Source organism: Apus apus, chromosome 17, assembly GCF_020740795.1.
Source record: "Apus apus isolate bApuApu2 chromosome 17, bApuApu2.pri.cur, whole genome shotgun sequence".
NCBI classification, from domain to species: Eukaryota; Metazoa; Chordata; class Aves; order Apodiformes; family Apodidae; genus Apus; species Apus apus.
Genome location: NC_067298.1, coordinates 4,580,453 through 4,601,111, shown reverse-complemented (window position 1 = coordinate 4,601,111; position 20,659 = coordinate 4,580,453). Strand labels below are relative to the sequence as shown.

At 41.8% G+C, this 20,659-nt stretch overlaps 1 protein-coding gene across 15 annotated transcripts in view; it reads right to left on the bottom strand.

Annotated features, from left to right (window-relative positions):
• Positions 1-20,361, bottom strand: part of TNRC6C (trinucleotide repeat containing adaptor 6C) — a 100,884-nt gene extending 80,523 nt beyond the window's left edge. For all 15 annotated transcript variants that reach the window (XM_051634516.1, XM_051634521.1, XM_051634518.1 and 12 more), the window contains exons 1-3: positions 18,742-20,361; positions 2,132-2,231; positions 1,193-1,214 (exon numbers count right to left, since the gene is read on the bottom strand). In XM_051634516.1, the coding sequence (XP_051490476.1) occupies positions 1,193-1,214; positions 2,132-2,194 (85 nt within the window). In that variant the 5' untranslated portion in view covers positions 2,195-2,231; positions 18,742-20,361. The remainder of the gene's footprint in view (positions 1-1,192; positions 1,215-2,131; positions 2,232-18,741) is intronic.
• Positions 20,362-20,659: the final 298 nt, after the last annotated feature.

Below are 20,659 nucleotides of genomic sequence, written 5' to 3'. Positions count from 1 at the left end.
GAAATATTCCACGTAGATAGAAATGGCTCTGATACATCCTAATTCCAAATTTTGTCATGTACCTAAGATTTTGAGGGGCTTAGCTACTTCTGCTGCCTTGTCCTCCTGGAAGCAAAATCCTCTGTTACAAACTGAGATCTTACAGGCCAGATGCAACAGAATTCAGACTAAAATCTTCTGATTTCACACTTTGTACATAAGAACCATTTGGAAAGAAATGGACAGAGTTTCAATAAATTACTTGTGACAGTTTCTTCATCATGTAGTTAAGACTATTTTTCTGAATTCAGAATTACTGAAATAATACTTAATTTTTGCTATATAAATGCATAAAAAGTGTTTGCAACATAAGCTGTTTTGTCAACCTCATATGTTAGGCTTGGCTCTTCTTTAATTCCCAGTCTTTGGGAATCTGGGAAGCTCTACTTGCCTGTCTGTCACCTAATTACCCAGCAATAAATAACAGTGCACATTAACTCGTTCTGAGCTGTTCTGCAGCCCTGAGTTCTTGCCAGGGAAATCAAAGGACAAACTACACAAACTGTGAGCCAACAGCTGCCCCAGAGTGGCAGCATTACACTTCCACTCTCTTCCTCACCTTTTTTAAGCCCACAACCTCACTAGCATCTCTCCTAAGGCACTGCCCTAAAAAGGAGAATGCCTTGCTTATCTCTGCTGCTTCCTGGACCATGCTGCAAACCAATCAAACCCAATTATCAAGCAGAAAACCCACATGGGAAAAAAAAAAAAAGAGGTGGTAGTGGGGGAAAGAGCTTTCTTGTAAGTTCCATTGAGTTTTGCCACTAAACTCAGTTGAATTGTGCATGCAGAGAGAGAGATTTACTCTTTTTGGTGGCAAACATTTATTTCAGAGACAACCAACAACCAAACAGAAAACTGCATGTCGTGACATGAGAAAAAAAAAGATGATATATGTTGTTTCACAGAGATTTAATCCATGTATTGTCAAAAAGGTGCTATACATTACCCAACAAGATAGGCTAAAATCAAGCCTATGCTGAGAATACCAATACATAGCCAGCTCCTTCAGCAAAACATTAAAAACAGAACTATCCTAGTAAGATATACTCTCCCTATTAAAAAGACACAAAGAATAAAAAAGTACAAGCACATTTTTTAAACAGACTTGCAAAAATACCAAATGGTTCACAAAGAATAAACATAAATTTACCTTTGGTTTTTTGTTCAGCAGCCTGAAAGAAGAAAAGAACAAAACCAAGTCAACTATTTGACAATATTCAAAGTGATACTTCATAATGATAGGGCTGCAGGTCTCACTTTATGCAGAAACTGCTACCTAAGTCAGGCTTTAGTTCCAATTAAGGACTGAAGAATGTTCATTTAACTCCATATACTAGCAATGTAAGAATAACTACCCTTCTCTGACTGAAACCAAAAGTAGATGCCAAAGAGACAGTACAAAACATGGCCAGCAATATGACAGTACCCCCAGCTACCCACCCAGCCTTCCATCACTTGAGCTTCAGAGGCTTCCTGAACTAAACAGTAAAGTCAATCAACTTTCTAATGCTCAGAATTAATTCTGTGAATTTGTCCCGTATACCTCTGAATCCATACAAACTATCAGCTTACAGGGATTGACAGCACATTTTGTCAAGACCTGTCTTTATTTTTTTTTCCTTTCTCTGTTTGGAACCTACCCACTTTTTTTTAATGATGTCTAATCTTTTTATACTGGAAAAGACAGTCCTGTCCACCTCCTAAGGGTCATTTAAGATTAGAACTGCCTATGTCATCCAGAAGACAAGGCAGGAGAATGCACACCACAGAAAATGTGAAGTGGCCTTAGAATCCACAGTCCCCTCAGTATCAGCTGAGACTAATCCACTTAACTTTGCAGTGACGTTGATGAGGAACATCAACACAGCTGTGGGAGCAGCAGTAACTTAACATCAGGGGATGGTAAGCAGCTCGGGGAGTGCTAATGAACTGCCACAACTGTTTCTGCAGAGATTTTCTGACCACAGCCTCACTCTAAGTTGACAGGACTGCTCACTTGTGTCAGAATTATTCCCAGAAGTAAAGGCCACAGAGTCAATACTTGTTCATTACACATAAAATGTATATATAATTTAAAACAGTAACAAACCTTTTTCTGAGCACCTTCCTTCTTTTTCTTTTCTTCCTGCTTTTTCTTTTTCTTTTCTTCCATCAAATGTTCCTCTTCTTGTGTTTCTTGTTCTTTCTCCCTGATAAGAAAAAAGGTTAGGAAGAACTTTTCAATAAGATGAAGTTTATCTAGTAAGGTAGACCTACTGTCTAAAAAAAGGCTGCTTCTAATGCTGGAATAAAAGTTATGTTTAAAAAGCTGCTTCAACACTGAAACCAACTACAAATAAAATAGTAGGCAATGAAAATTCAGGAAGAATATATTTTATTTAGAACTTCATTGTATAATCACTCAACAGTACTAATTAATATTAGCACATCCTATGGAAAGAAAGTCTAAAACTGGGGGGAAAAAAATGATGAAAGACAGGTCATTCATACAACTTTTGCTGGCTTCAGCAGCTATGATTCAAAATATACCTTTAAAGACCACGAGAGCAAGTACATTATTACTTAATATTGCATTGAAGAATACTTAATGTTGTATTTTTAAAGGTATTGCCCTAGGACTTTGCAAAAAGGGATGACTTACATTGCCAAAGGAAACTGAGTTGAAAACATAAGAGATGACTATTCACAGTTCAGGTGAACAGAAATCTCCAGGATTTCAGTAACTACAAATGACACCCAGCAGTCCCTCCATTTTTCCCTACCCAAGTTACATCACACTCTAGAAAGCCTGTGTCTTCAAGAGAACTCTCCCAAACTGTCAGATCATTGTCATGGCAAGTTATAACCTTTTTTGTTTTTTATAGCAGGTGAATGAAACAAGTTAGTGCAAAGTGAGAAACTTTTTGGCTTCCTTTTGCTAGTAGTACTTAAGAAAACTCATGACATTACAGCAATTCCACAACACCACAATTACACTTAAATCCCTTTTAATTGTCAGTGCAGTATTAAAAAAAAAAACAACAAACCCAAACCAACCAAAATACACCACCACCATTTGACTTAATTTGCAGAATTTAAACCGAAAGTACATACTTCCTTGGTAAGGCCCTTTTTTTATATCAAGTACCTTTCATCACTGCCAAACTCAATACTTAGACTGGACTCCACTATGAACTCTATTTCCAGCCTTTCTGTCCTCTAAAGTTGGCTGCTTTGACATTTCCCAAACACTGATATGTTATTTTTTGCCCTTACTCAGGTAATAAATACACCACGTTAGAGGGTTTTTCAAAACAAAGAAGAGCAAACATTTTGCTCCATTAAAAATAAAACGCATTTTCTTACCATATTATCCTATCAATTACAACCTAAGAGGTAGAAGTGCCACTCAGCAGAAACCTGTTTGGTTTTGGTTGGGTTGTGGGTTTGTTTTTTTTTTCATTTCTGAGATTAAAATAGCCTCAGATTAACTCAGAAAATGATACTATAATTTTTAATGGAGTTCAATTTTCAAAACTGATTTACATAATAACACTTCTGAATACATGTGCTTTAAATAGGCTTAAAATAGAAATAAAGCTCCAAGTGGCCTCTCAGATGGCAACCCTTGCTGTCACTTCTAGGCAGAAATTAGTCATCTAAGAGCAAAACAAAAGGGAAACAATAAAAACATTGCTATATAAAGTTTGATTACGTTGTCAAAGGCATGTGTTGCAGTTTTACTTCCTGAGAGACAATTTAATCTTTATTACAGGAAATATGCTAAAAAAATTATGAACACAAAGCTCATATGATTTAAACCAGAAGTGTCTTAGGATATTCTTGTAGGAGTTGCCTTTTTTTATATACATAGATCTGATGTACCAAAATTGTGGGGGATTTTTATGAGCAGAGAGGAACATTTTACCATAGCATCGTGTTGCTTTTAAAGACTGCAATTAGCTTATTAAATCAAAACCTAAACCAAGGTTATCTTTAAAGTAGACATGCTTAGGGGTTCTATCTGAATAGGAAAGCAATATGAAATGCAGGTGATGATCAGAGCAACTTTAGAACTGTGGCTATATTCTGTGAGTGCCTATTGCAGAATGGCTTATTCATCCCTTTAAAAATTAACAAATGTAGATGGGTTTTATATCTAAACTAAGACCTTCAGTTTTCTAGCTGGTATCAGACATGGATTGCTTTCCCATTTGAAGCCACAGCTGGTAATTCAAATTAGCATTGATGTGACATTCTAACAGGATTTTGCAATCCACGTTTTGGGAATATCATATTCTTACACTTCAAATAGAGTCTATTTGTGTTTCTACATGCAAGGTTTTTACCCACAGTGTTTTATAGTTCTGAAGTCCCTTCAATAGCTGACACCTGAACAGAGACCTGTCTCTCTTGTCCCTGATGTGACACAGCTGCAAACTTGCTGCCCAAAAAATTTGGTTTGTATATATTTAAGATGAAGGTTTTTTACACAGGAAAACTGCCTGGAATCTCTCTAGAGAACAGCAGTCCTAATCTTGGTCTACAGATGTCTTTGGTCTAGCCCAATGACAGAACAGCTCCCATACCTTAATTCTACAATACCTCTTGTACCTTAAACTCACATGCTACTTTCTGATGGAAAAAACTCCCATGATGGCTGTGAAAGTTGCAGTTACTGAGAGAAATCCTACAGATTGCAGACAACTGCTTCAGCATTGCTCTGGTTTTGACTTCCCCCACCACACCACAGGACATCATGCATTTCTGAACACATTTTCCTCACCATGTTGGTAAGGGGGGGGGGGGGGAATCTTTAGACTGTAATTGTAAGGCACTGACAAATAATTCCCCAAAGGCAGGCTACAAAAAGCACAGAGAGGGTTTTTTGAAAGGAGCTAGGAGTGCCATGCATCATTGTATGTGATAACAGAGGGTCCAGACAGCACAGACATGAAACACAAAGTAACATATCTACCAGATTCTCAAAATCTGGTATCATATACTTTCAAACAGAAAAAAAAATACTATTTAGAAAGTTCTTCAACATCTGATTCTAGATGGTAAGCCACAAGTGGCTGAGACCATGAAGGCAGGAAGCAGCTTGAAGGCTGGCAGTGAAATGGAATGAAAAAACTACTGAAATAAAGAGCAGGGAATCTTGGAAAGGAAGGCTCCAAATAGTTGTTCAGGGCAGCTGAAAAATATTGTCCCACAGGAAGAAACAGGTGGTATTTCTTGGAAACTGCCAAAAATCTGAATGAGAAAGCAGATACCCTAAGGTATAGAAGGAATACTACATAAAGCAAGAGGTCACCAGATCATCATCAGTCCTTGATTTTCATGACTACTAGAAGGGTTAAAAATTCCCCATCTGCCTACTGCTAATTCTGTTTCCTGCCTCATCCTTATCTGGCCCAGCTCTCTGTGGCCTTTCTAGAGTAAACACCAGTTAAGGAAAGGAGCTGCTTTGACTTCAAGCAGTGCCAGCTTTTTTCCCTTGATATCTAGGCTCAGCCATCAATCAAGAAGAGTCAAGCTGGTCCCTAATTACAAGCCCTCCAATCACTTCCAAAAAGAAAGCAGCACCCTAAACTGGGTCAAATATATGAGTATTTAAAAAAAAAAATCATAAAAAACCAGCACAAACACATGGGGACAAAAATGAGGAAGACCAACAAGCAATTAGCATTGTGCATATAAAAAAGTAACTATAAAACAACCTTAAGTACTTCATTAAAAAGCAAGAGGAAATACTGGTTTTGGTACTCAGTGGGAAAGGGAAACTCTTGATAGATGACCCTCAGAGGGCTAAAGTGACAGTACTTTTCTTTCTGCTTTAGCCTTCACTAAAGAGGTCAGCAGGGAACAGATGGCCAACAACCCTCTGATGACGACAGCTCCACAGAGGGATTCATAGTGCTCCTCCCTGCGTGGGGAGGCTTTGCTCCAAGCTGGTGGCAGTGGCAGGAAAAAATCCAGGAGCCAAGCAGCTCCTGCCCCAGGATCTCTGCCACCACCACTGCAATGCTTCATTCTGGCTTCCTCACCCAAAAGGACTGATGAACACAGCTCCATACAAGAATTTCAAGTGGGAATCTCAACCTAAGTGCCTTTTCCCCAAACTTGGGAAGCAGGAACTTCTGAGGAAAACTTCCATGAACTGGCCAAAAGAAGATGGAACCAAACATTTTGCTGCAAATAGGAAATCAGGCCAGCTAATGTTAAGAACAGCTTAAAAAGTCCCTAGAGAAATCAGATGTTTTTCCACTGGCTGGGCCTGATGTAATTCACCACAAGAACAACTGTGCCTAAATCATTACAGATTACCTTAAAGAATCAGCAGAAGATGGATGGCACTCCAGAACATCAGCAAATGGCAAAGATTGTGCATGTAACTTAAAAAAGAAAGGGGTGAAAACCATGAGTGATGGCTAACAAGGATTGGGGGAAGGGGAAGAAGTTTATTTTATTCCCCACGGCATAGTTGCAGGTATTTTTTACAAGGATGAAAGGGAGACAAGTAATTTATTGACTTTTCAAGCAACATGTAAAGTTTTGTTAGTAAGAGCACAGTTACCGATTTTTTTTATTATTATTATAAAAATAAGGCAGGGAACATAAGCTAAATGAAATTACAAGAAAGTACCCACAAAACCAGTAACCGCAGCACTTCCCCTTCCAACAAGTCAGAGAGACAATGTATTTTTGTTGCAGAACGCCACATGTGCAGAAGCAAAATTTTTATTAACCACTTTGCTGCTAAAAACATGTGCACTAAGTTTCTAGACTACATCAAGTCATGGGGCTGCAAAATAAATAGGGATGGACAGTATCCAGAAAAACTGGATAAACTCAGGATGGTTTTGGCTTAGCTTCTACTGATTGATCACCAGTCACTAGAAATAGGGAAAAATCCTAGGGAAGAAAAAGCCTTTATAAATTAAGGATATGTATTAATTGAAAGTGGTAGGTCAGCCATCAGAAGTTTGAAGAATTCATATTTGAGCAGTGTCCAAGTCCCAGTGGATGTTTGTAGGACTTTTGGGGTTTTGTTTTTCACCTCTAGACTTCCTTTTGTCCACTTTCTCCTGGATTGTTACCAGAGACAGATGGCAGAATAATGAGAACGTTTCAGGAGATGTATGTTACATCTTCATTACTAAGTAGTGTAGGCCAACAGAAGCAGATTTGCAGGGCAAAACTGTTGGTGCGGAGGACTTGATAGCCACTATCCCCATAACAGATGAATTCATTACCTGAGACTAGTGTCAGTCTGCTCCCCTGTGCTGAACGTTCACTTGTAGGAAAAAAGCACTAACTGCACCCTCGGAGCACATCATCCAGTGAGGTTTTATTTAAAAGGAAACCAGTTGTTGCTCTCACGTGATGTCCATCAAAGCACAGTAACTTAGGACAACCAGAAGGTTTGCTTAAACATGAAACCCCTGATATAAACAAACATGCTAGTTTACGTGATCCTGCAGTATGTGAAGTTGCTGTCACACAGGCACACCACCTCTTCAGTGGAGGGGTTGCTCTCCACAGTGCAGGCCTATCAATCTATACACAAGCTCCATGCTGGCATCACTTAAGGAGTTAGTATGGAAATCCAGCCACGGGCCAGAGCACTGCACACAAAACCTCACCCTTACATGTTTCAGGCGCTACGCATACCAGAGTTAGCTTCCTTAGCCTGCTAAGGAAAACAAACCAATTAAAAAAGAAAACCAAAACACCAAAAACTCAAAAAACCCAAACAAGCCCCAACATTACATTCACCACTCAAAGCACACTACAAACAAGAAACATGCTATAAACTACATCTCTCCTCCTTCAACAAACAGACTCCTCTGTCAGAAAACTGAGCACGGGAGTAGAGCAGGTAACTAGATTTACTTTCCCAGCACTGCCACTCTCCCAGGCCCAATGATATCTACCAGCAGTTGATGCAGCATCTGGTCGAGAGTTCTTCTCTAGTCTTCCTGGGAGTTATTACACAAAGGAAAACAGCTTTGGAATTCAATATCTCAGCAAGACTATGCCACGTTTGCCTCTTTCCAGACACGTTTGCTATTTTGTTTCTGCAAATACTCAGAAGACCAGATGCCTGTGCTGACAGAGGGAAAGCCCAATACTGAAATTGTTCAATTAAGTGTCACTGATCAATTGACCTACAAGCAGAAGCAACCTATGGACAAGTTTCTGGCTGAAATTACTTAGCTGGACTTGAAGAACATGTCAGAGGAGCAACTGCTTCCTGGGGCAGCTGCACAGGGATACTGCCATGCAGAAGGCCTGGAAACTGGATCAGGAGCAACAGCTCCACAGGATGTTCTGCCATACACCACAGCCCTGGGGTTCTCTGTGAGGACTGACCACTCCCAAGGATGGAGGCTGGAGGAGCTGGTCAGTTTGTCACCTGACAGTGACACGGTTAGGTGGGACAACACACACTGCAGGACAGGCAGCTCACAGCACTGCTTTTGTAACAGATCTTTGCATGCTGCAAGCAAGCACTGCTAAATGTTTATGCTTCTTTGTTAATAAAAGTGAAAACTAAGCTTGCATAACTAGAATCATCCACCGAATCACAGAACTGTCAGAGTGGGAAGGGACCTTAAGAGATCATCTAGTCCAATGCCCCACTAAAGCAGGATCCCCTGGAGCACTTTACTCAGGACTGCATCCAGATGGCTTTTTAATATCTCCACAGCACAGGACTCCACAACCTCCCTGGGCAGCCTGTTCCAGTGCTTTGTCACCCTCACAGTAAAAAAGTTTTTTATCACATTTAAATGGAATTTCCATCCTCCTTGCACCCACTTTTTGCCTGTAGGGATTTCCAATGCCCCTAGTTCTCCTTGCTCCCCTTCCATCAGCTACATGCCAGCAATCAAACTATTTCTAAGCCAAAACACTTTTGCTAGCAGCAGGTGAAAGCATATTCAATTTGCCCATTCCAGGAGCTGAAGACCAGGCTGGTGCCCTTAAGACAGGTCAAGCTACACAAAACAACCCACAGGATCAAAAAGCAGGCAGCAGAATTTATGCTGAAAAGAACTATGTTTACAATGCTACTCTTTTACTAATTGTAGGGAAAAGGTGGTACACCACTGCATCTTCAACAAAAGGCACCCAGCTTCCAGCTGTCCTAGCCATGCATATCCATTGCCACATTCATGAGCAGCCCCAGTGTGATTAAGAGGGCCTGGGAAGCAGAGGTTTGGAAGAAATAACAGGGCTTTACATTAATTACACAGACTTCCCACCACTGGCACAGTAGAAAAATCCATGTGCACTTCCCTCACTCCTACCCACAGGCAGGGAAACTGTGTCCAAGAATAACACCAACACATATCAGCAACACAGTGAGTGGCAGACATGTTACCAGACATGCACACGTCACTTGACTTAAACACAGACCTGCCTAGCTGAGATGTCTTCCGAGGTCCCTTCCAGCCTGAGTTTTCCTATGATATTAAAATCATTTCCCAGATGTGTGGCAGGAGCCTGCAGAAACCAGCCTCCAGCAAGATGGCATCACTCTACCATGTCACCACCCCGATCTCCAGGTGTAACTGTTGTGTGTCACCTCAGAACACACAAAGGCAGGTACAGGACACTGCTGCAGCCCCAGCTCCTGGAGGGTCATGGGGAGTAAAAGTACACCGGCCTCAAGATGTAGAAACAGTAAAAAAAAAAAGGACACTAAAAGGACACCATCCCTCACAATGTAGGGATCTGAACAGCAGTCCACAGCACAAGTCCTGCCAGCAACACCAGCAATACTAGTAAGAGGATAAACAGTAAAAAGGTACCCGGGAGGAGCACACAAGCTGGGGCATGCTGGGTGTACAGCAGTGGGTGCTTTTCACACTGCACACCTGCTGCCTTGGAAAGCCAAAGTTCCAGTATCTGGGCATTTACCACCTTATTATACTTGCTCCTAGATACAGATTTCAGTGGGATGAATGCAGGGCTCCTGACATAACAAGGCAATGTTGGGTGAAAAAGGGAAAACAGATGCCAACAGAACTCCTTATTGTAAAAACCAGAAGGAAAATAAAAACAGAAGATGAAGATGGAGGCTTATGCTTTCTGTAAAATATTTATTCTCTTTAAGGATTTCAGAAAACACAAACCCGTCATTTACTACTTCTGCATTTACAAATTTGCAGGGGGAGCTCACTGAACATTCAAGTTGTTGTCTTCAAGTTTTCCAAATACCATTCTATTTAAAGGCACTGTGAATAGGGAATTCAATTAATCAAATGAATGAAAGAAGAATTCTTAGCAGGAACCCTGGTGAGCTAATCAAGAGTCACAATAAAATGTCATGGGCCCTGGAATTCTCTGCAGGAGGTTAACTCCAAATTTGATCCGAGTCAATGGTGACAAAACATACTATAGACTAATAAACTGTACTAGAAGTTGTGCATTGCAAATACGTGAAAGTTTAAATGCAAATGAGAAAATCTACTTCTTTTGTTCACTTTTTATACATTCTTAGTGTTTAACTACAAAAAAAATCAAAACACTGCCCACCATGATAATTTCACTCAAGTTTAACACATTTTGAAGCAATTTACTTTTTGTTCCACTGCATCTTCAACTGCAATGCTTCTTTGAAAATTAACACAGCAACGTAATTCAAGTGAGGTAAGAGACCCTTACATTACTCTGTACCAATCTTTAGCCAGGAAACTGAATCTGCAAAATTCAGAAAAAGACTTGTTCTGTCATCCAAAGTAAGGAAAGCAGAAAGGTGCAAGCTAGCATCTTTCCCACCAGAAATCAACCAGAGTTTAAGAGATTTAACTCTGTATTGCTGAAAAGGTAATCCTTATTTCCATTAAGTACATTGAGTTTCAAAGTTCTCTGTTCCTCCACTTCACTACCCATAGTAAAAGCATCTGGATGCCAGTTCCTGCCAATAATAAATTAGAATATCAGAGCCACCATCAGAATAGGCCATCATCCACTTTTCAACTTAGCAAATGAATAGTGTCTCCACAGGGGGGAGGAAAGACAAGGTGAGGGGAAGGATGGGGAAAGGAAATTACCATAAGCGACAGGAAAACCAGTTGCAGTAAATACCATTTTGGAAATCAATTTATGGTCAATTATGATCTTAGTAATAACTATTTTATGTCTTCAGTTAGTCCATGAAACGCTCAAGGGAGCAAATATTCTCAGAAATACATCCAAAATGTCTCCAAGTATGTTATCTGATCAGCAGATGCAGACAGAATTCCAGCAAGATGAGCTCTTGCTTGTCTGGATGCTGATAGGAGCACTGGTGGGGGCTGGGGGGACTCAGCTTCCACGCAGTTGGACTATCAGTGCTGCAATATCATCCAGATAAAATAGATGATATCTATCAGTCTGGATTACTTACTACAAAAGCATGAGGTTTTGTTGTCACTGCAATATTTCACCTAGAAATTTGTGAAGAACGTTTCATCTTCCCAAATGCAAGAAAAAATGAAAGCTGAGGGTCTTCTTTTAAGGAATTATTATGTAAACATCCATCCAATAACACAACCATTGCTTTATTCAATTATTACAGGTAAGTGTGGTAGCACAGTAAAAAGACTGACATCACTAGATAATGTACTGTTGGTGCCCAATGAGACTTAAACTGAACCTGGATTTCTCTTTTCGAAAGTGAAGGACTTCAAAGTTCAATTAGAAGAGTAGAAAAAGTGAAAATTACATATTCCCCATGCTCCAGTAAGTCCCATACAATAACATCTTTCACCTGAAACAGTGATATTTATACAGAGACTCTCCTCCTCAATAGCAGCAATTCTATTACTGTGACAGACCAAGTTTAGTTCCACATCTGAATCAGACAGTTATATTTTATCATGATCATAGGAGAAGATATTAAATAGCATTTAGATTGCTGCCACCCAGCTCTTCTCCCTCCTTATCAGAAGATGCTGCATTTTCCACATTAATTTATTAAAGGCTTAAAAAGATAAACATGTATCTCTTTATAGTTTACATTGGCTAATGTTATGCCAAGAGAAACCAAACAGTTCCATAACCAGGAAAACAAAGAGGTATGTTATGAACAAATGTGATCAGCATTCTCATGCCAGTCGGTTATTTTTAACTAAGAGCAATTTTTTTGCAGCATCACAAAGCAAGACTGAGGTACATGACATCACAGAGAGGTAAGAATTATTAGATTGTAACATCTTCCTTTACATAATCAGGTAATGAGACAAACTTCAAGTGGAGCATCCATTTCAAAGCTCAAAATGTGGGAAAAATTCAGACAACAGAAACCTGGAAGGAAATTTCCTATTTGTAAAGTAAGCTTGTGTGATCCATTAAAATCACTGACAGAAGAGGAAAGTTGAGAACTACAGACAGAAAGAAGGTTAGCAGAGGGATAATGAGGAATCCTACTCCAGACTGGCTTTGCTAATACACCGTGTAAGAAGTCCTATTTGATTTACACACATGCCATTAGGCTTTGCCTGCAGTGCTAGTAAAGTCTGCAACCTCACCTTTCCTATGAAATACCATCTTCAAGGCCATTGTGAACATACATGAGTTCAATCAAAAACATCACCAGCAATGCCAAGGACCACCAACTGTGGTCACCTAGCGACCTCATAAGAAAACATAGTAAAATGGAAATCAGCACATGCATCTGTAAGTTGGGGGTTTTGTTTGGGTTTTTTGTTGGGTTTTATGGGGATTTTTTTGCATTCTCACTGAACTGCTTCATTTTTTTCTAGAATGGTTTGTGTTAAAAGCACTGGGGCTGATGCTCTTTTGTTTACCAGTAACCAGCTACTGTTTAGAAACAAGCATCTCCATTGTCAGCACCAACGATGGTAGCATTAACCATGAAAACATTTTGGAATTCCAAAGAACTAGAGTCCAAGGCACAACTGAAAAGCAGGCTGACACAACATAGATATCTGCTGAGCTTAAATTAGAGTTGGCAGAAGTCCGTTTGAACTAACAATCGATATGTGTACACACTGACCACCCAGAACGGTATCCAAGCCACTGAGTACTCTCTATCCCTCAAAGAAAACAATCCCTCTTCCACTTACTCTCATCGGGAAGTCCTGCAAATGCAGTACGACAGAGGAAAACTCTCAACTTCAAGCAGAGAGCATACAGACAGAACATAAGAAGGGAAAAAAGGAAAACAGCACATCTAAGAAAAAACAGAAGGGCTCCAGAAGAGCCCTTCTAGGAGACTGTTCTTAACCAAGATCATAACAAAGGCACTATCCCTTCAGAAAGTCATCACAGGAAAACACGCATAGACCCCGCTAAAAAGAAGCTGGGGGGGGAGGGAGGCGGGGGAGGGGGACGGGGAGGGGGGGAGGAAAAGGAGAGAGGAAGAATGGATCTGCCTCAGGAAACCCCCACCAGCAGACTCGAAACACTCCCTAGCCCAGAGTGGGTTTTTTTTTCCTTGTGGTGGAGGGGGTGGTGGTGTTATCTTTTCTTAATGAGCCTATAGATGGTAGTGGCATGATAACTATTTTGAGACCTATACACATATTTTTCTCTGGGGCTTAATTACCACAACGGATGCCAGTCGATTTGACAAGTGAATCTCCCGCTCAAATTATAATAATAAAACCACCAACAAAAAACCCTCAATTCTCTAGCAATTCAGCACTTACTGCAAAAAAAAGCCCCAACAGCCAAAGGATAAATATGAGCTATTTTTAATCCAAAGCAATAAGCAATTGTTAACATTTCTCATAAGTGAGCTTCTAAACCATCGAATTTCCTGGTTGAAATTTAAGTAAACGTGCAACGAGTTTGCCATTTTTTTTAAATGGATGTACAGTTCAAAACACAGAAAAAACAAGCTGCAGAGATAGCTGTTTGTTACAAATGACTTCCACCTCCATAGCCCTCAAAGGCAAACTATAAAGCTGTGTGCAAAGCTAGACAATCTGGGCACCCAGCCATAACACATCACTGCTGCAGCACAGATAACTGTTCTCACTCTCAAGCCATCCTTAGCTGCAAACCCACAGGGAAGAGCTCCAGAAAGCAGCCTTCACTGCCGTCAAAGCTTCTAATAGTTTATGAGCTTGAAATTACAACTAAATTCAAGACCTCAGTACTGAAAAAATCCAGGGCTCAGACCAAAGCTAACTCAGATTTTGATGCTTGGTACCTTGAACTATGAGACTTATGAACAGCTAGCTATTTTTCAGATGTCTTTCACAGGAGATACATCACATTTTTAAAAAGACAAAAGAATCGGCCACATATTTAAAGTACTGCTGCATTTTCCACAAGTGATATAATTGTTGATACCATCTTAAACAGCATTGCAACTGTTCTGTGCCAGAAGGGACAATTTGTTATTACCATCAAATTCAGACATTTTCATCTTATGCAGGACATTTTAAAACATATTAGTGACCAAGTAGGAAAATGAACAAAGAAAGTTTCAGAAAACAGTTATAACTGTGTGTTGGAATCCACAGTGAAGTTAATAATGATTAAGTAATGATAAAATAAGCACAAGTAATTCAACATCTGGTAATTACGATGTAAAACTAAGCTGTGCTTTCTACAGAATTTTTTATAAATGGCTCAGATTCCTAAAGGAAGATCAAATAATACTTTGATTCCTCTGCTTTCATACATTAAGAATAACCATCTTTCATTTTACCACTAGCATTTACCAGTAAAGAGACTGTGCAGAGCACATAGATCATTTAGTAATGCAATTTACTGTCACTTCTAGATCACCTCCCCATTCAATAAAGTACACTTCTCTTCTAAATACTATTTGCCCTGGCTGATATCTTCATAATACAGCTGAAAACCTCAAGCCATTATCACTAGAAGGCATCAGCTGATCCTAAATTGGCTAGACTGCAGCGTCACAGGCATTTAAGAGGTTTTCTTATCATTCATCTTTAATACTAAGGGATCGACAGGCTCCTACCTGCAGCTTCTAGGCCAAGGGGAAACCTTCTAATGGTATTACCATTATCTTGTAATCTGAATTTTAAACAATTAAAACAACAGCACTTGTGTTGCACATCTCTACTGAAACCAAAGATGATAAATTTTTAATCAGTTCTCATGTTCAAAGTCATATATAAAGCACTGATTTTTTTTTTTTTTTTTTAAAAGAAAAGGTAACACAATGCATTCTACATTTCAGTTGCTGTACCTTCCAAGAGAAGCAGCACAGTAACAGGCACCGAGATACAAGTAATCAACAGAGCCTATGTTGTTTATTTAGAAAACGTCTGGCCATTTTATTTTTAAACCTGCAGTCCTGGTAGTAAATGCTATCTAGCAATTCTTTCCAAATGAAAGCCTCTTTTTACTGAAGCAAAGGATGGCTCCACCCCTCACCTCCTCCTTCGGCTTGTTTTGGAAAGGGGCCAGATGACAGCATTTGGAAAAGCGCATGTTTATCTCGGCAAGGCCAGCTGCTAAGTTAACATATTACCCGTTCCCACATCCACCACTCTTGGTTAAGTCTCAACAGCTAAAACTGAAAGTAAAACGCTGCTATTGGACTTTTAATAACAAACTGAAGACGGAAGAGAAAAGGCGTCTGGATCGCACAGAGCATCTGAAAGGACTGTGAAGCCATAGGTGTCTCCGAGTTAACAGCAGGCACTACATCTCTTCCATGAATAAAACTTCCCAGTCTTTCTGAAGTGAATGAAAAACAAGAGGGTTTATTTCTAGACTAAATTAAAGCTATACTTCCTATAAGGTTGCCCTTCAGCAACAGTTTACTTCAAGACACAAAGAGATCAGGGCTTCTGCTTAACAAAACCTTTAACTTCACCCTGTTTTACTGTTACTCCAGCTTGGAACTTGGGAGCTTTGAGAACTCCCAACAAAGAATCTTCAAGTCAAAAGTGCTATTGTGCCCAATCGTGTTATTTCTCATATTACAACAACTTCATCTTAAAATGTTACCAAGCTTTAAAAAGCTTCTGCAAACAAATATGATAAATTACCTTCCTTCTTTAAAGTACCAGCGAAAGATCACAAAGGTCATCAAAAGCATAGCTTGTTACTTTAATAGTTAAGACAAAGCCCGGGAAAAAAAAAAAATTTAAGCCAGAGAGGTGGATTTTTCATTCATCCCAGCAAGCCTCAGTAGGTTTTGCAATAGCAGATGAGGTAAAACTCATCCCATTTACAGGTGATCAGAGATAGATTTTGAAAGATTTAAAGATGTCAGGACAAGCGGGTAAACCTTTAACAATGCAGCGACCCAGAGTAAATTCCACTATGCTTTGTGCTAACAAAAATGGCACAGAGCAAGGCTCCCTGTAATTACATTCCTAAAGTATGTGGGACTAACGCCCCGCATCAGTGACAGCCTCATTTCAAAATAATCCATACACTGAAACAGATGTAACAGCACCCATAAACCAACCATATATAACACACTATTCAGTTCAAGTCAGTTTTTAGTCTGACGTATATTGATACTTAAATTTGTCAGTATTGGAATCCACCTATATAGAGAACAGAAACATTAATAAATGCTACAGTATTGTATACTGCAATCCCGAAGAGCTCTAAATAAACAGGTTAGCGTGCCCTGTTTTTTTTCATTACTAGACAAGAAATGTTGATAGTCAAAAGTACATAATATTGTCTAAAATACAGCCCCTATTAATATGCATCACTCTTGCCCTGAAACAAGCCCTGCTCCCCGGCTCCAGCAGCCTTCCTGATGGCAGCACCTGCTCGCCAAGGGCTGAACTGAGACCTCTTCCTTTCTCAAGCTTCGTACCAGTCAGATAACTTCAAGTAAAAGATACGTTCTGCTTTGAAGATGAGAACAAAGCGATGCAAGGCATTATTACACTACTGCTAGTCCCCCGGAACAGTCACGTCCAGTAAAAAAAGTTCAAATTAATCTGATTTACTATAGCTGGTAGTGACAGATAGAGAAGCAGCAAGGTTACCCAATGCCCGTGCATGACACGGCCTCTAATCTCACCCCCGAAAAGCAACACTGGGGCTACAAATTAAAAACAAGCCTCCCACAGGCTAAAGCAGTTTTTCTCACTAGTTGTGCACAAGTCTGACACGGATGCTTTTACATTCTAGAAATAATTCTGGAAGCCGGAGCAGAAACAACAGTGCATCCGGGGGCAGGTTCCATTTTGAGTTCACAAATCACACACTGAAGTAGCCTGACAAGATATCCGAGGGCTTTCCCAATTTGAGGAACCGCAATTATGGCAAATTAGATGATTTGCTAAGCACAGGTTGCACCTACTGCAAGTCACCTACTACTTCCTTGGAAAACATAGGGGGGGAGGTAGCGAGAAGCAGCGTGTACCCCCTCCTCCTCTTTCTTCAAACGATAAAAAGGTACTATCTGCCAGAAAACTCCATTTTCATTCTCAGTCGTAAGTGAAGCCAAAAAACCCACCCACCGTACGCAACGAGGGCAAGGTCCGCAGCAACACCCCAGAGCCGTGCAGATGTTCTGCTCCTCCAACACTGGCATTGTCCTCCTGTCCACACAGCAGCACCGACAGCCACCTGATTTAAAGCTCAGCATCGCCAAGCAGCCCACAAACAGCGGGATTTATTGGATTGTTAAGTACCTTAACTGGCCTGATATCCAGAGCAAATTTCAGCATCCAGTCTCTCCATACACACACACGCATCCGTGAGAAAAAAATATGGAACGACATGGGCATGACGTCCTAAAGATCATGTCTCAGTTTAAACTGTCCGTTATTATTAATGTAAAGAAAAAAAAAATCTAATAACAGATACACTCAAGTAGTAGCAGAAAATAAAAGCCACGAAGTATGACTAGCAGTGTTAGATTTAATGGAAGAAAAGGGGGAGGAAACCAATTGAGTTCAATAAATCCCGTAATTGGACCTTCAACTAATTACATATTAAGAAGATTAACCTTTGACACGAAGTTGTGATACAAAGAAGATTCAAACAATTAACAAACTTCCAGTGTTTCAAGATTTCTCAGGTTAACAACGGAACTCTGCCCATTTTCTTCTCCTCCAGCCTCGCAGTTAAAAAGCATAAACTCAAATAATTCTCTCTCCCACGTTTCATATTTAGAGGAAGATCTCTCTGAATACTCACGAGAAAATTATAGTTCCTTATAATCTCATTACATGGGGGGACTGAGGGGTAAAAAAGAAAAAAAAAAAAATACCCCAGAGATCTGAACTTTTAACAGCAAGCAGCCAGGAAAGACAAAGCTTAACCCTCATCTGCTCACCCAGCAGAGCAGCACTGCTGACCACAGCCACACCACTCATTTCCCAGACCTGGGCTCATTTCCAACACGCTCTGCAATAATTTTCACACGTGTAAGTTACAAAGCAACTGCACACGGTCCGGGCTGCAACAGCAGCGCTTTGCATTTTTAAGTGGCACGACACACACACGCACACGGCACCTCTCCTGGCTTGTTTTGCTCACAACAGCTATTTGAACTGAGAAAGGTGACACATAAAAATACCGAATTAATTCCAGCATGTAAAAAAATACTAAGGGAAGCTGCTTAAAAAATATCTGATTAAAAAAATCAATGGATTTTGAAATGTTTTGGGGTGTTACTTGCTTCACTGACTAATAACCAGTAAAAAAATGTATCTGGTTTGGACTTGTGAGCAAAGGAGGCATGCCCTGGTTTAGCAGGTCTCTTCCACTTCTACCATGCCCAGATTAAACCCTTCTTACCTTTTAGTCTTTTCTTTATGGGGCTCTTTGGCAGCTTTCGATTCAGTCTTGCTGTAAGGAAACAAGTGAGTATTTTGTCTACCGTGTAGGGGTCTTTCTGACGTGTTCCTTTCTTATTTTAATGCTTTTTTTTTTTGTTTGTAAATGTACCCGTAATTTCACGAATCTAAATACGAAAAAATCTCACACGGCCAAAAAAATTAAGTTTTTTTTTTGTGGTTGTTGTCGTTTGTTTACCCCCCTCAAAAAAAAAAAAACAACAAAAATAAAAGTCTGCCACACGGAATTAAAAAAAAAAAACAACGGATCAACAGGAAAACACTATCCAAGTAGAAAAGCAAAAAGCTTCAGTGTTATCCAGCCCAGAGAAGAAGTGCAGCAAAAGCAGGTCCAATTCCAAAACACGCTTTTGATTTCCAGTGAAGCAAAAAAAACAAAACAAAACCCAACAAAAAGAAAAAAAAAAAAGACCAAGAAACCAGGACGAAATACACCTTAGAAGTTCCCAGCTAAATTTTTGCACGAGTGTGTCTTAAATACAAGTTTGCTTTTACGTGTTGCAGCAAAACCCACGAAAGCCAGGATCTGGGAGTTGACCGAGATGAGTTCTCGTGTTGTGTGTCTTAATGGGTTCTCAGTCCACATGGAGGAGCATCTGAGGGGGTTTTAAAAAGTGCAAATCAAAAAGAGAAACTGGGACCCAGTAAAACAGTTTTAAAGATGGATTCCCCCCCCACCGCTTCCAGAAATGGGGGGAAAAAAAAAATTTAAAATCAAAAAAAACAAAATAAAATCCCACCACGGAGCCACGGGGGGATCCGGAGTCTCACATGGGGCTCGGGGCAGGAGGATCCCGCAGAGTCTCTCGCTCCAGGGGCTCCGAGGAGGGGCAGGAGGAGCCGCAGAGTCTCTCAGGGGAGGAGGATCCGCGTCTCTCTGGCAGGGACCCCAGCCGAGCGATCCAGCAGCCTCTCCGGCGGGAGGAGGAGGATCCAGCAGCCTCTCTCGCAGGAAGGAGCGAGCGCGGGGAGGGGATCCGAGGAGGAGGATCCAGCAAAGTCTTTCACGGAGGGGGGGACGCGACGGGGGGAACAGGGAAACCCAACAGTCTGTCTGCCTCGCTCGGACAGGGGATCCGCGGCCAGCAGGAGAGAGATCCCGCGGGCTCCCTCAGGCTCCTCCGCAGGGCTCCGGCAGGGGCTCCGGGCGGGAGGACGGGAGGCTGCAGCAGCGGAGACCCGAGCCTGGGGACAGGGACCCGGACGCCCGTGCCCCCGGGGGGAGGCGGGGAGCAGGGCAGGCCGAAGCGGCAGCGTCTTCCCAGGGGCTGCAGCAGCGCCTCGGGCAGGGTCGGTCAGTCAGGCAGGCTGGCTGGGGGAAGGGATGGGGGGGGTGGGGGTGGAGGGGGCCGCAGCGCGTCTCTCCGTCTCGGCTCTCGCCTCGTCCGCTCGCAGGCAGGCGCTGCCTGGCTCAGTGCTGCCGGGCCGGTCCCCCGCTCCTCCGCGTCTCCTCCGCTGCCGCCGCCGCTGCTGCTGCTGCCGCTGCTGCCTCTGCTGCCGCCACCGCCAGGGCCGCCGCCGCCGTCCCGAGGAGCAGAGCTGCCGCCGCCGCCGCCATTTTGCTGCTAACTGACAAGAGCCCGCCAGGCAGCGCGAGACCGCGGCAGGCTCCGCCGCGCGCGCCCCCCGCCCCGCCCCGCCCCGCGCTGACCTCCCACAGGAAGTCTGCCCCCCCCCTCCCCCCCCCCCCTCCGCCCCGCGCGCGGCCACGTGACAGGGGAGCCCTCCCGCCACATGCAAATGAGCGCGGCGGCCGCAGCCAAAGAGCGGCGAGGCCACGCCCCCTCCCTTTTGCCACGCCACGCCCCCCCCCAGGCCACGCCCTCCCTCGCGCGCTCAGCCCGCGGCGAGGGGGCGGG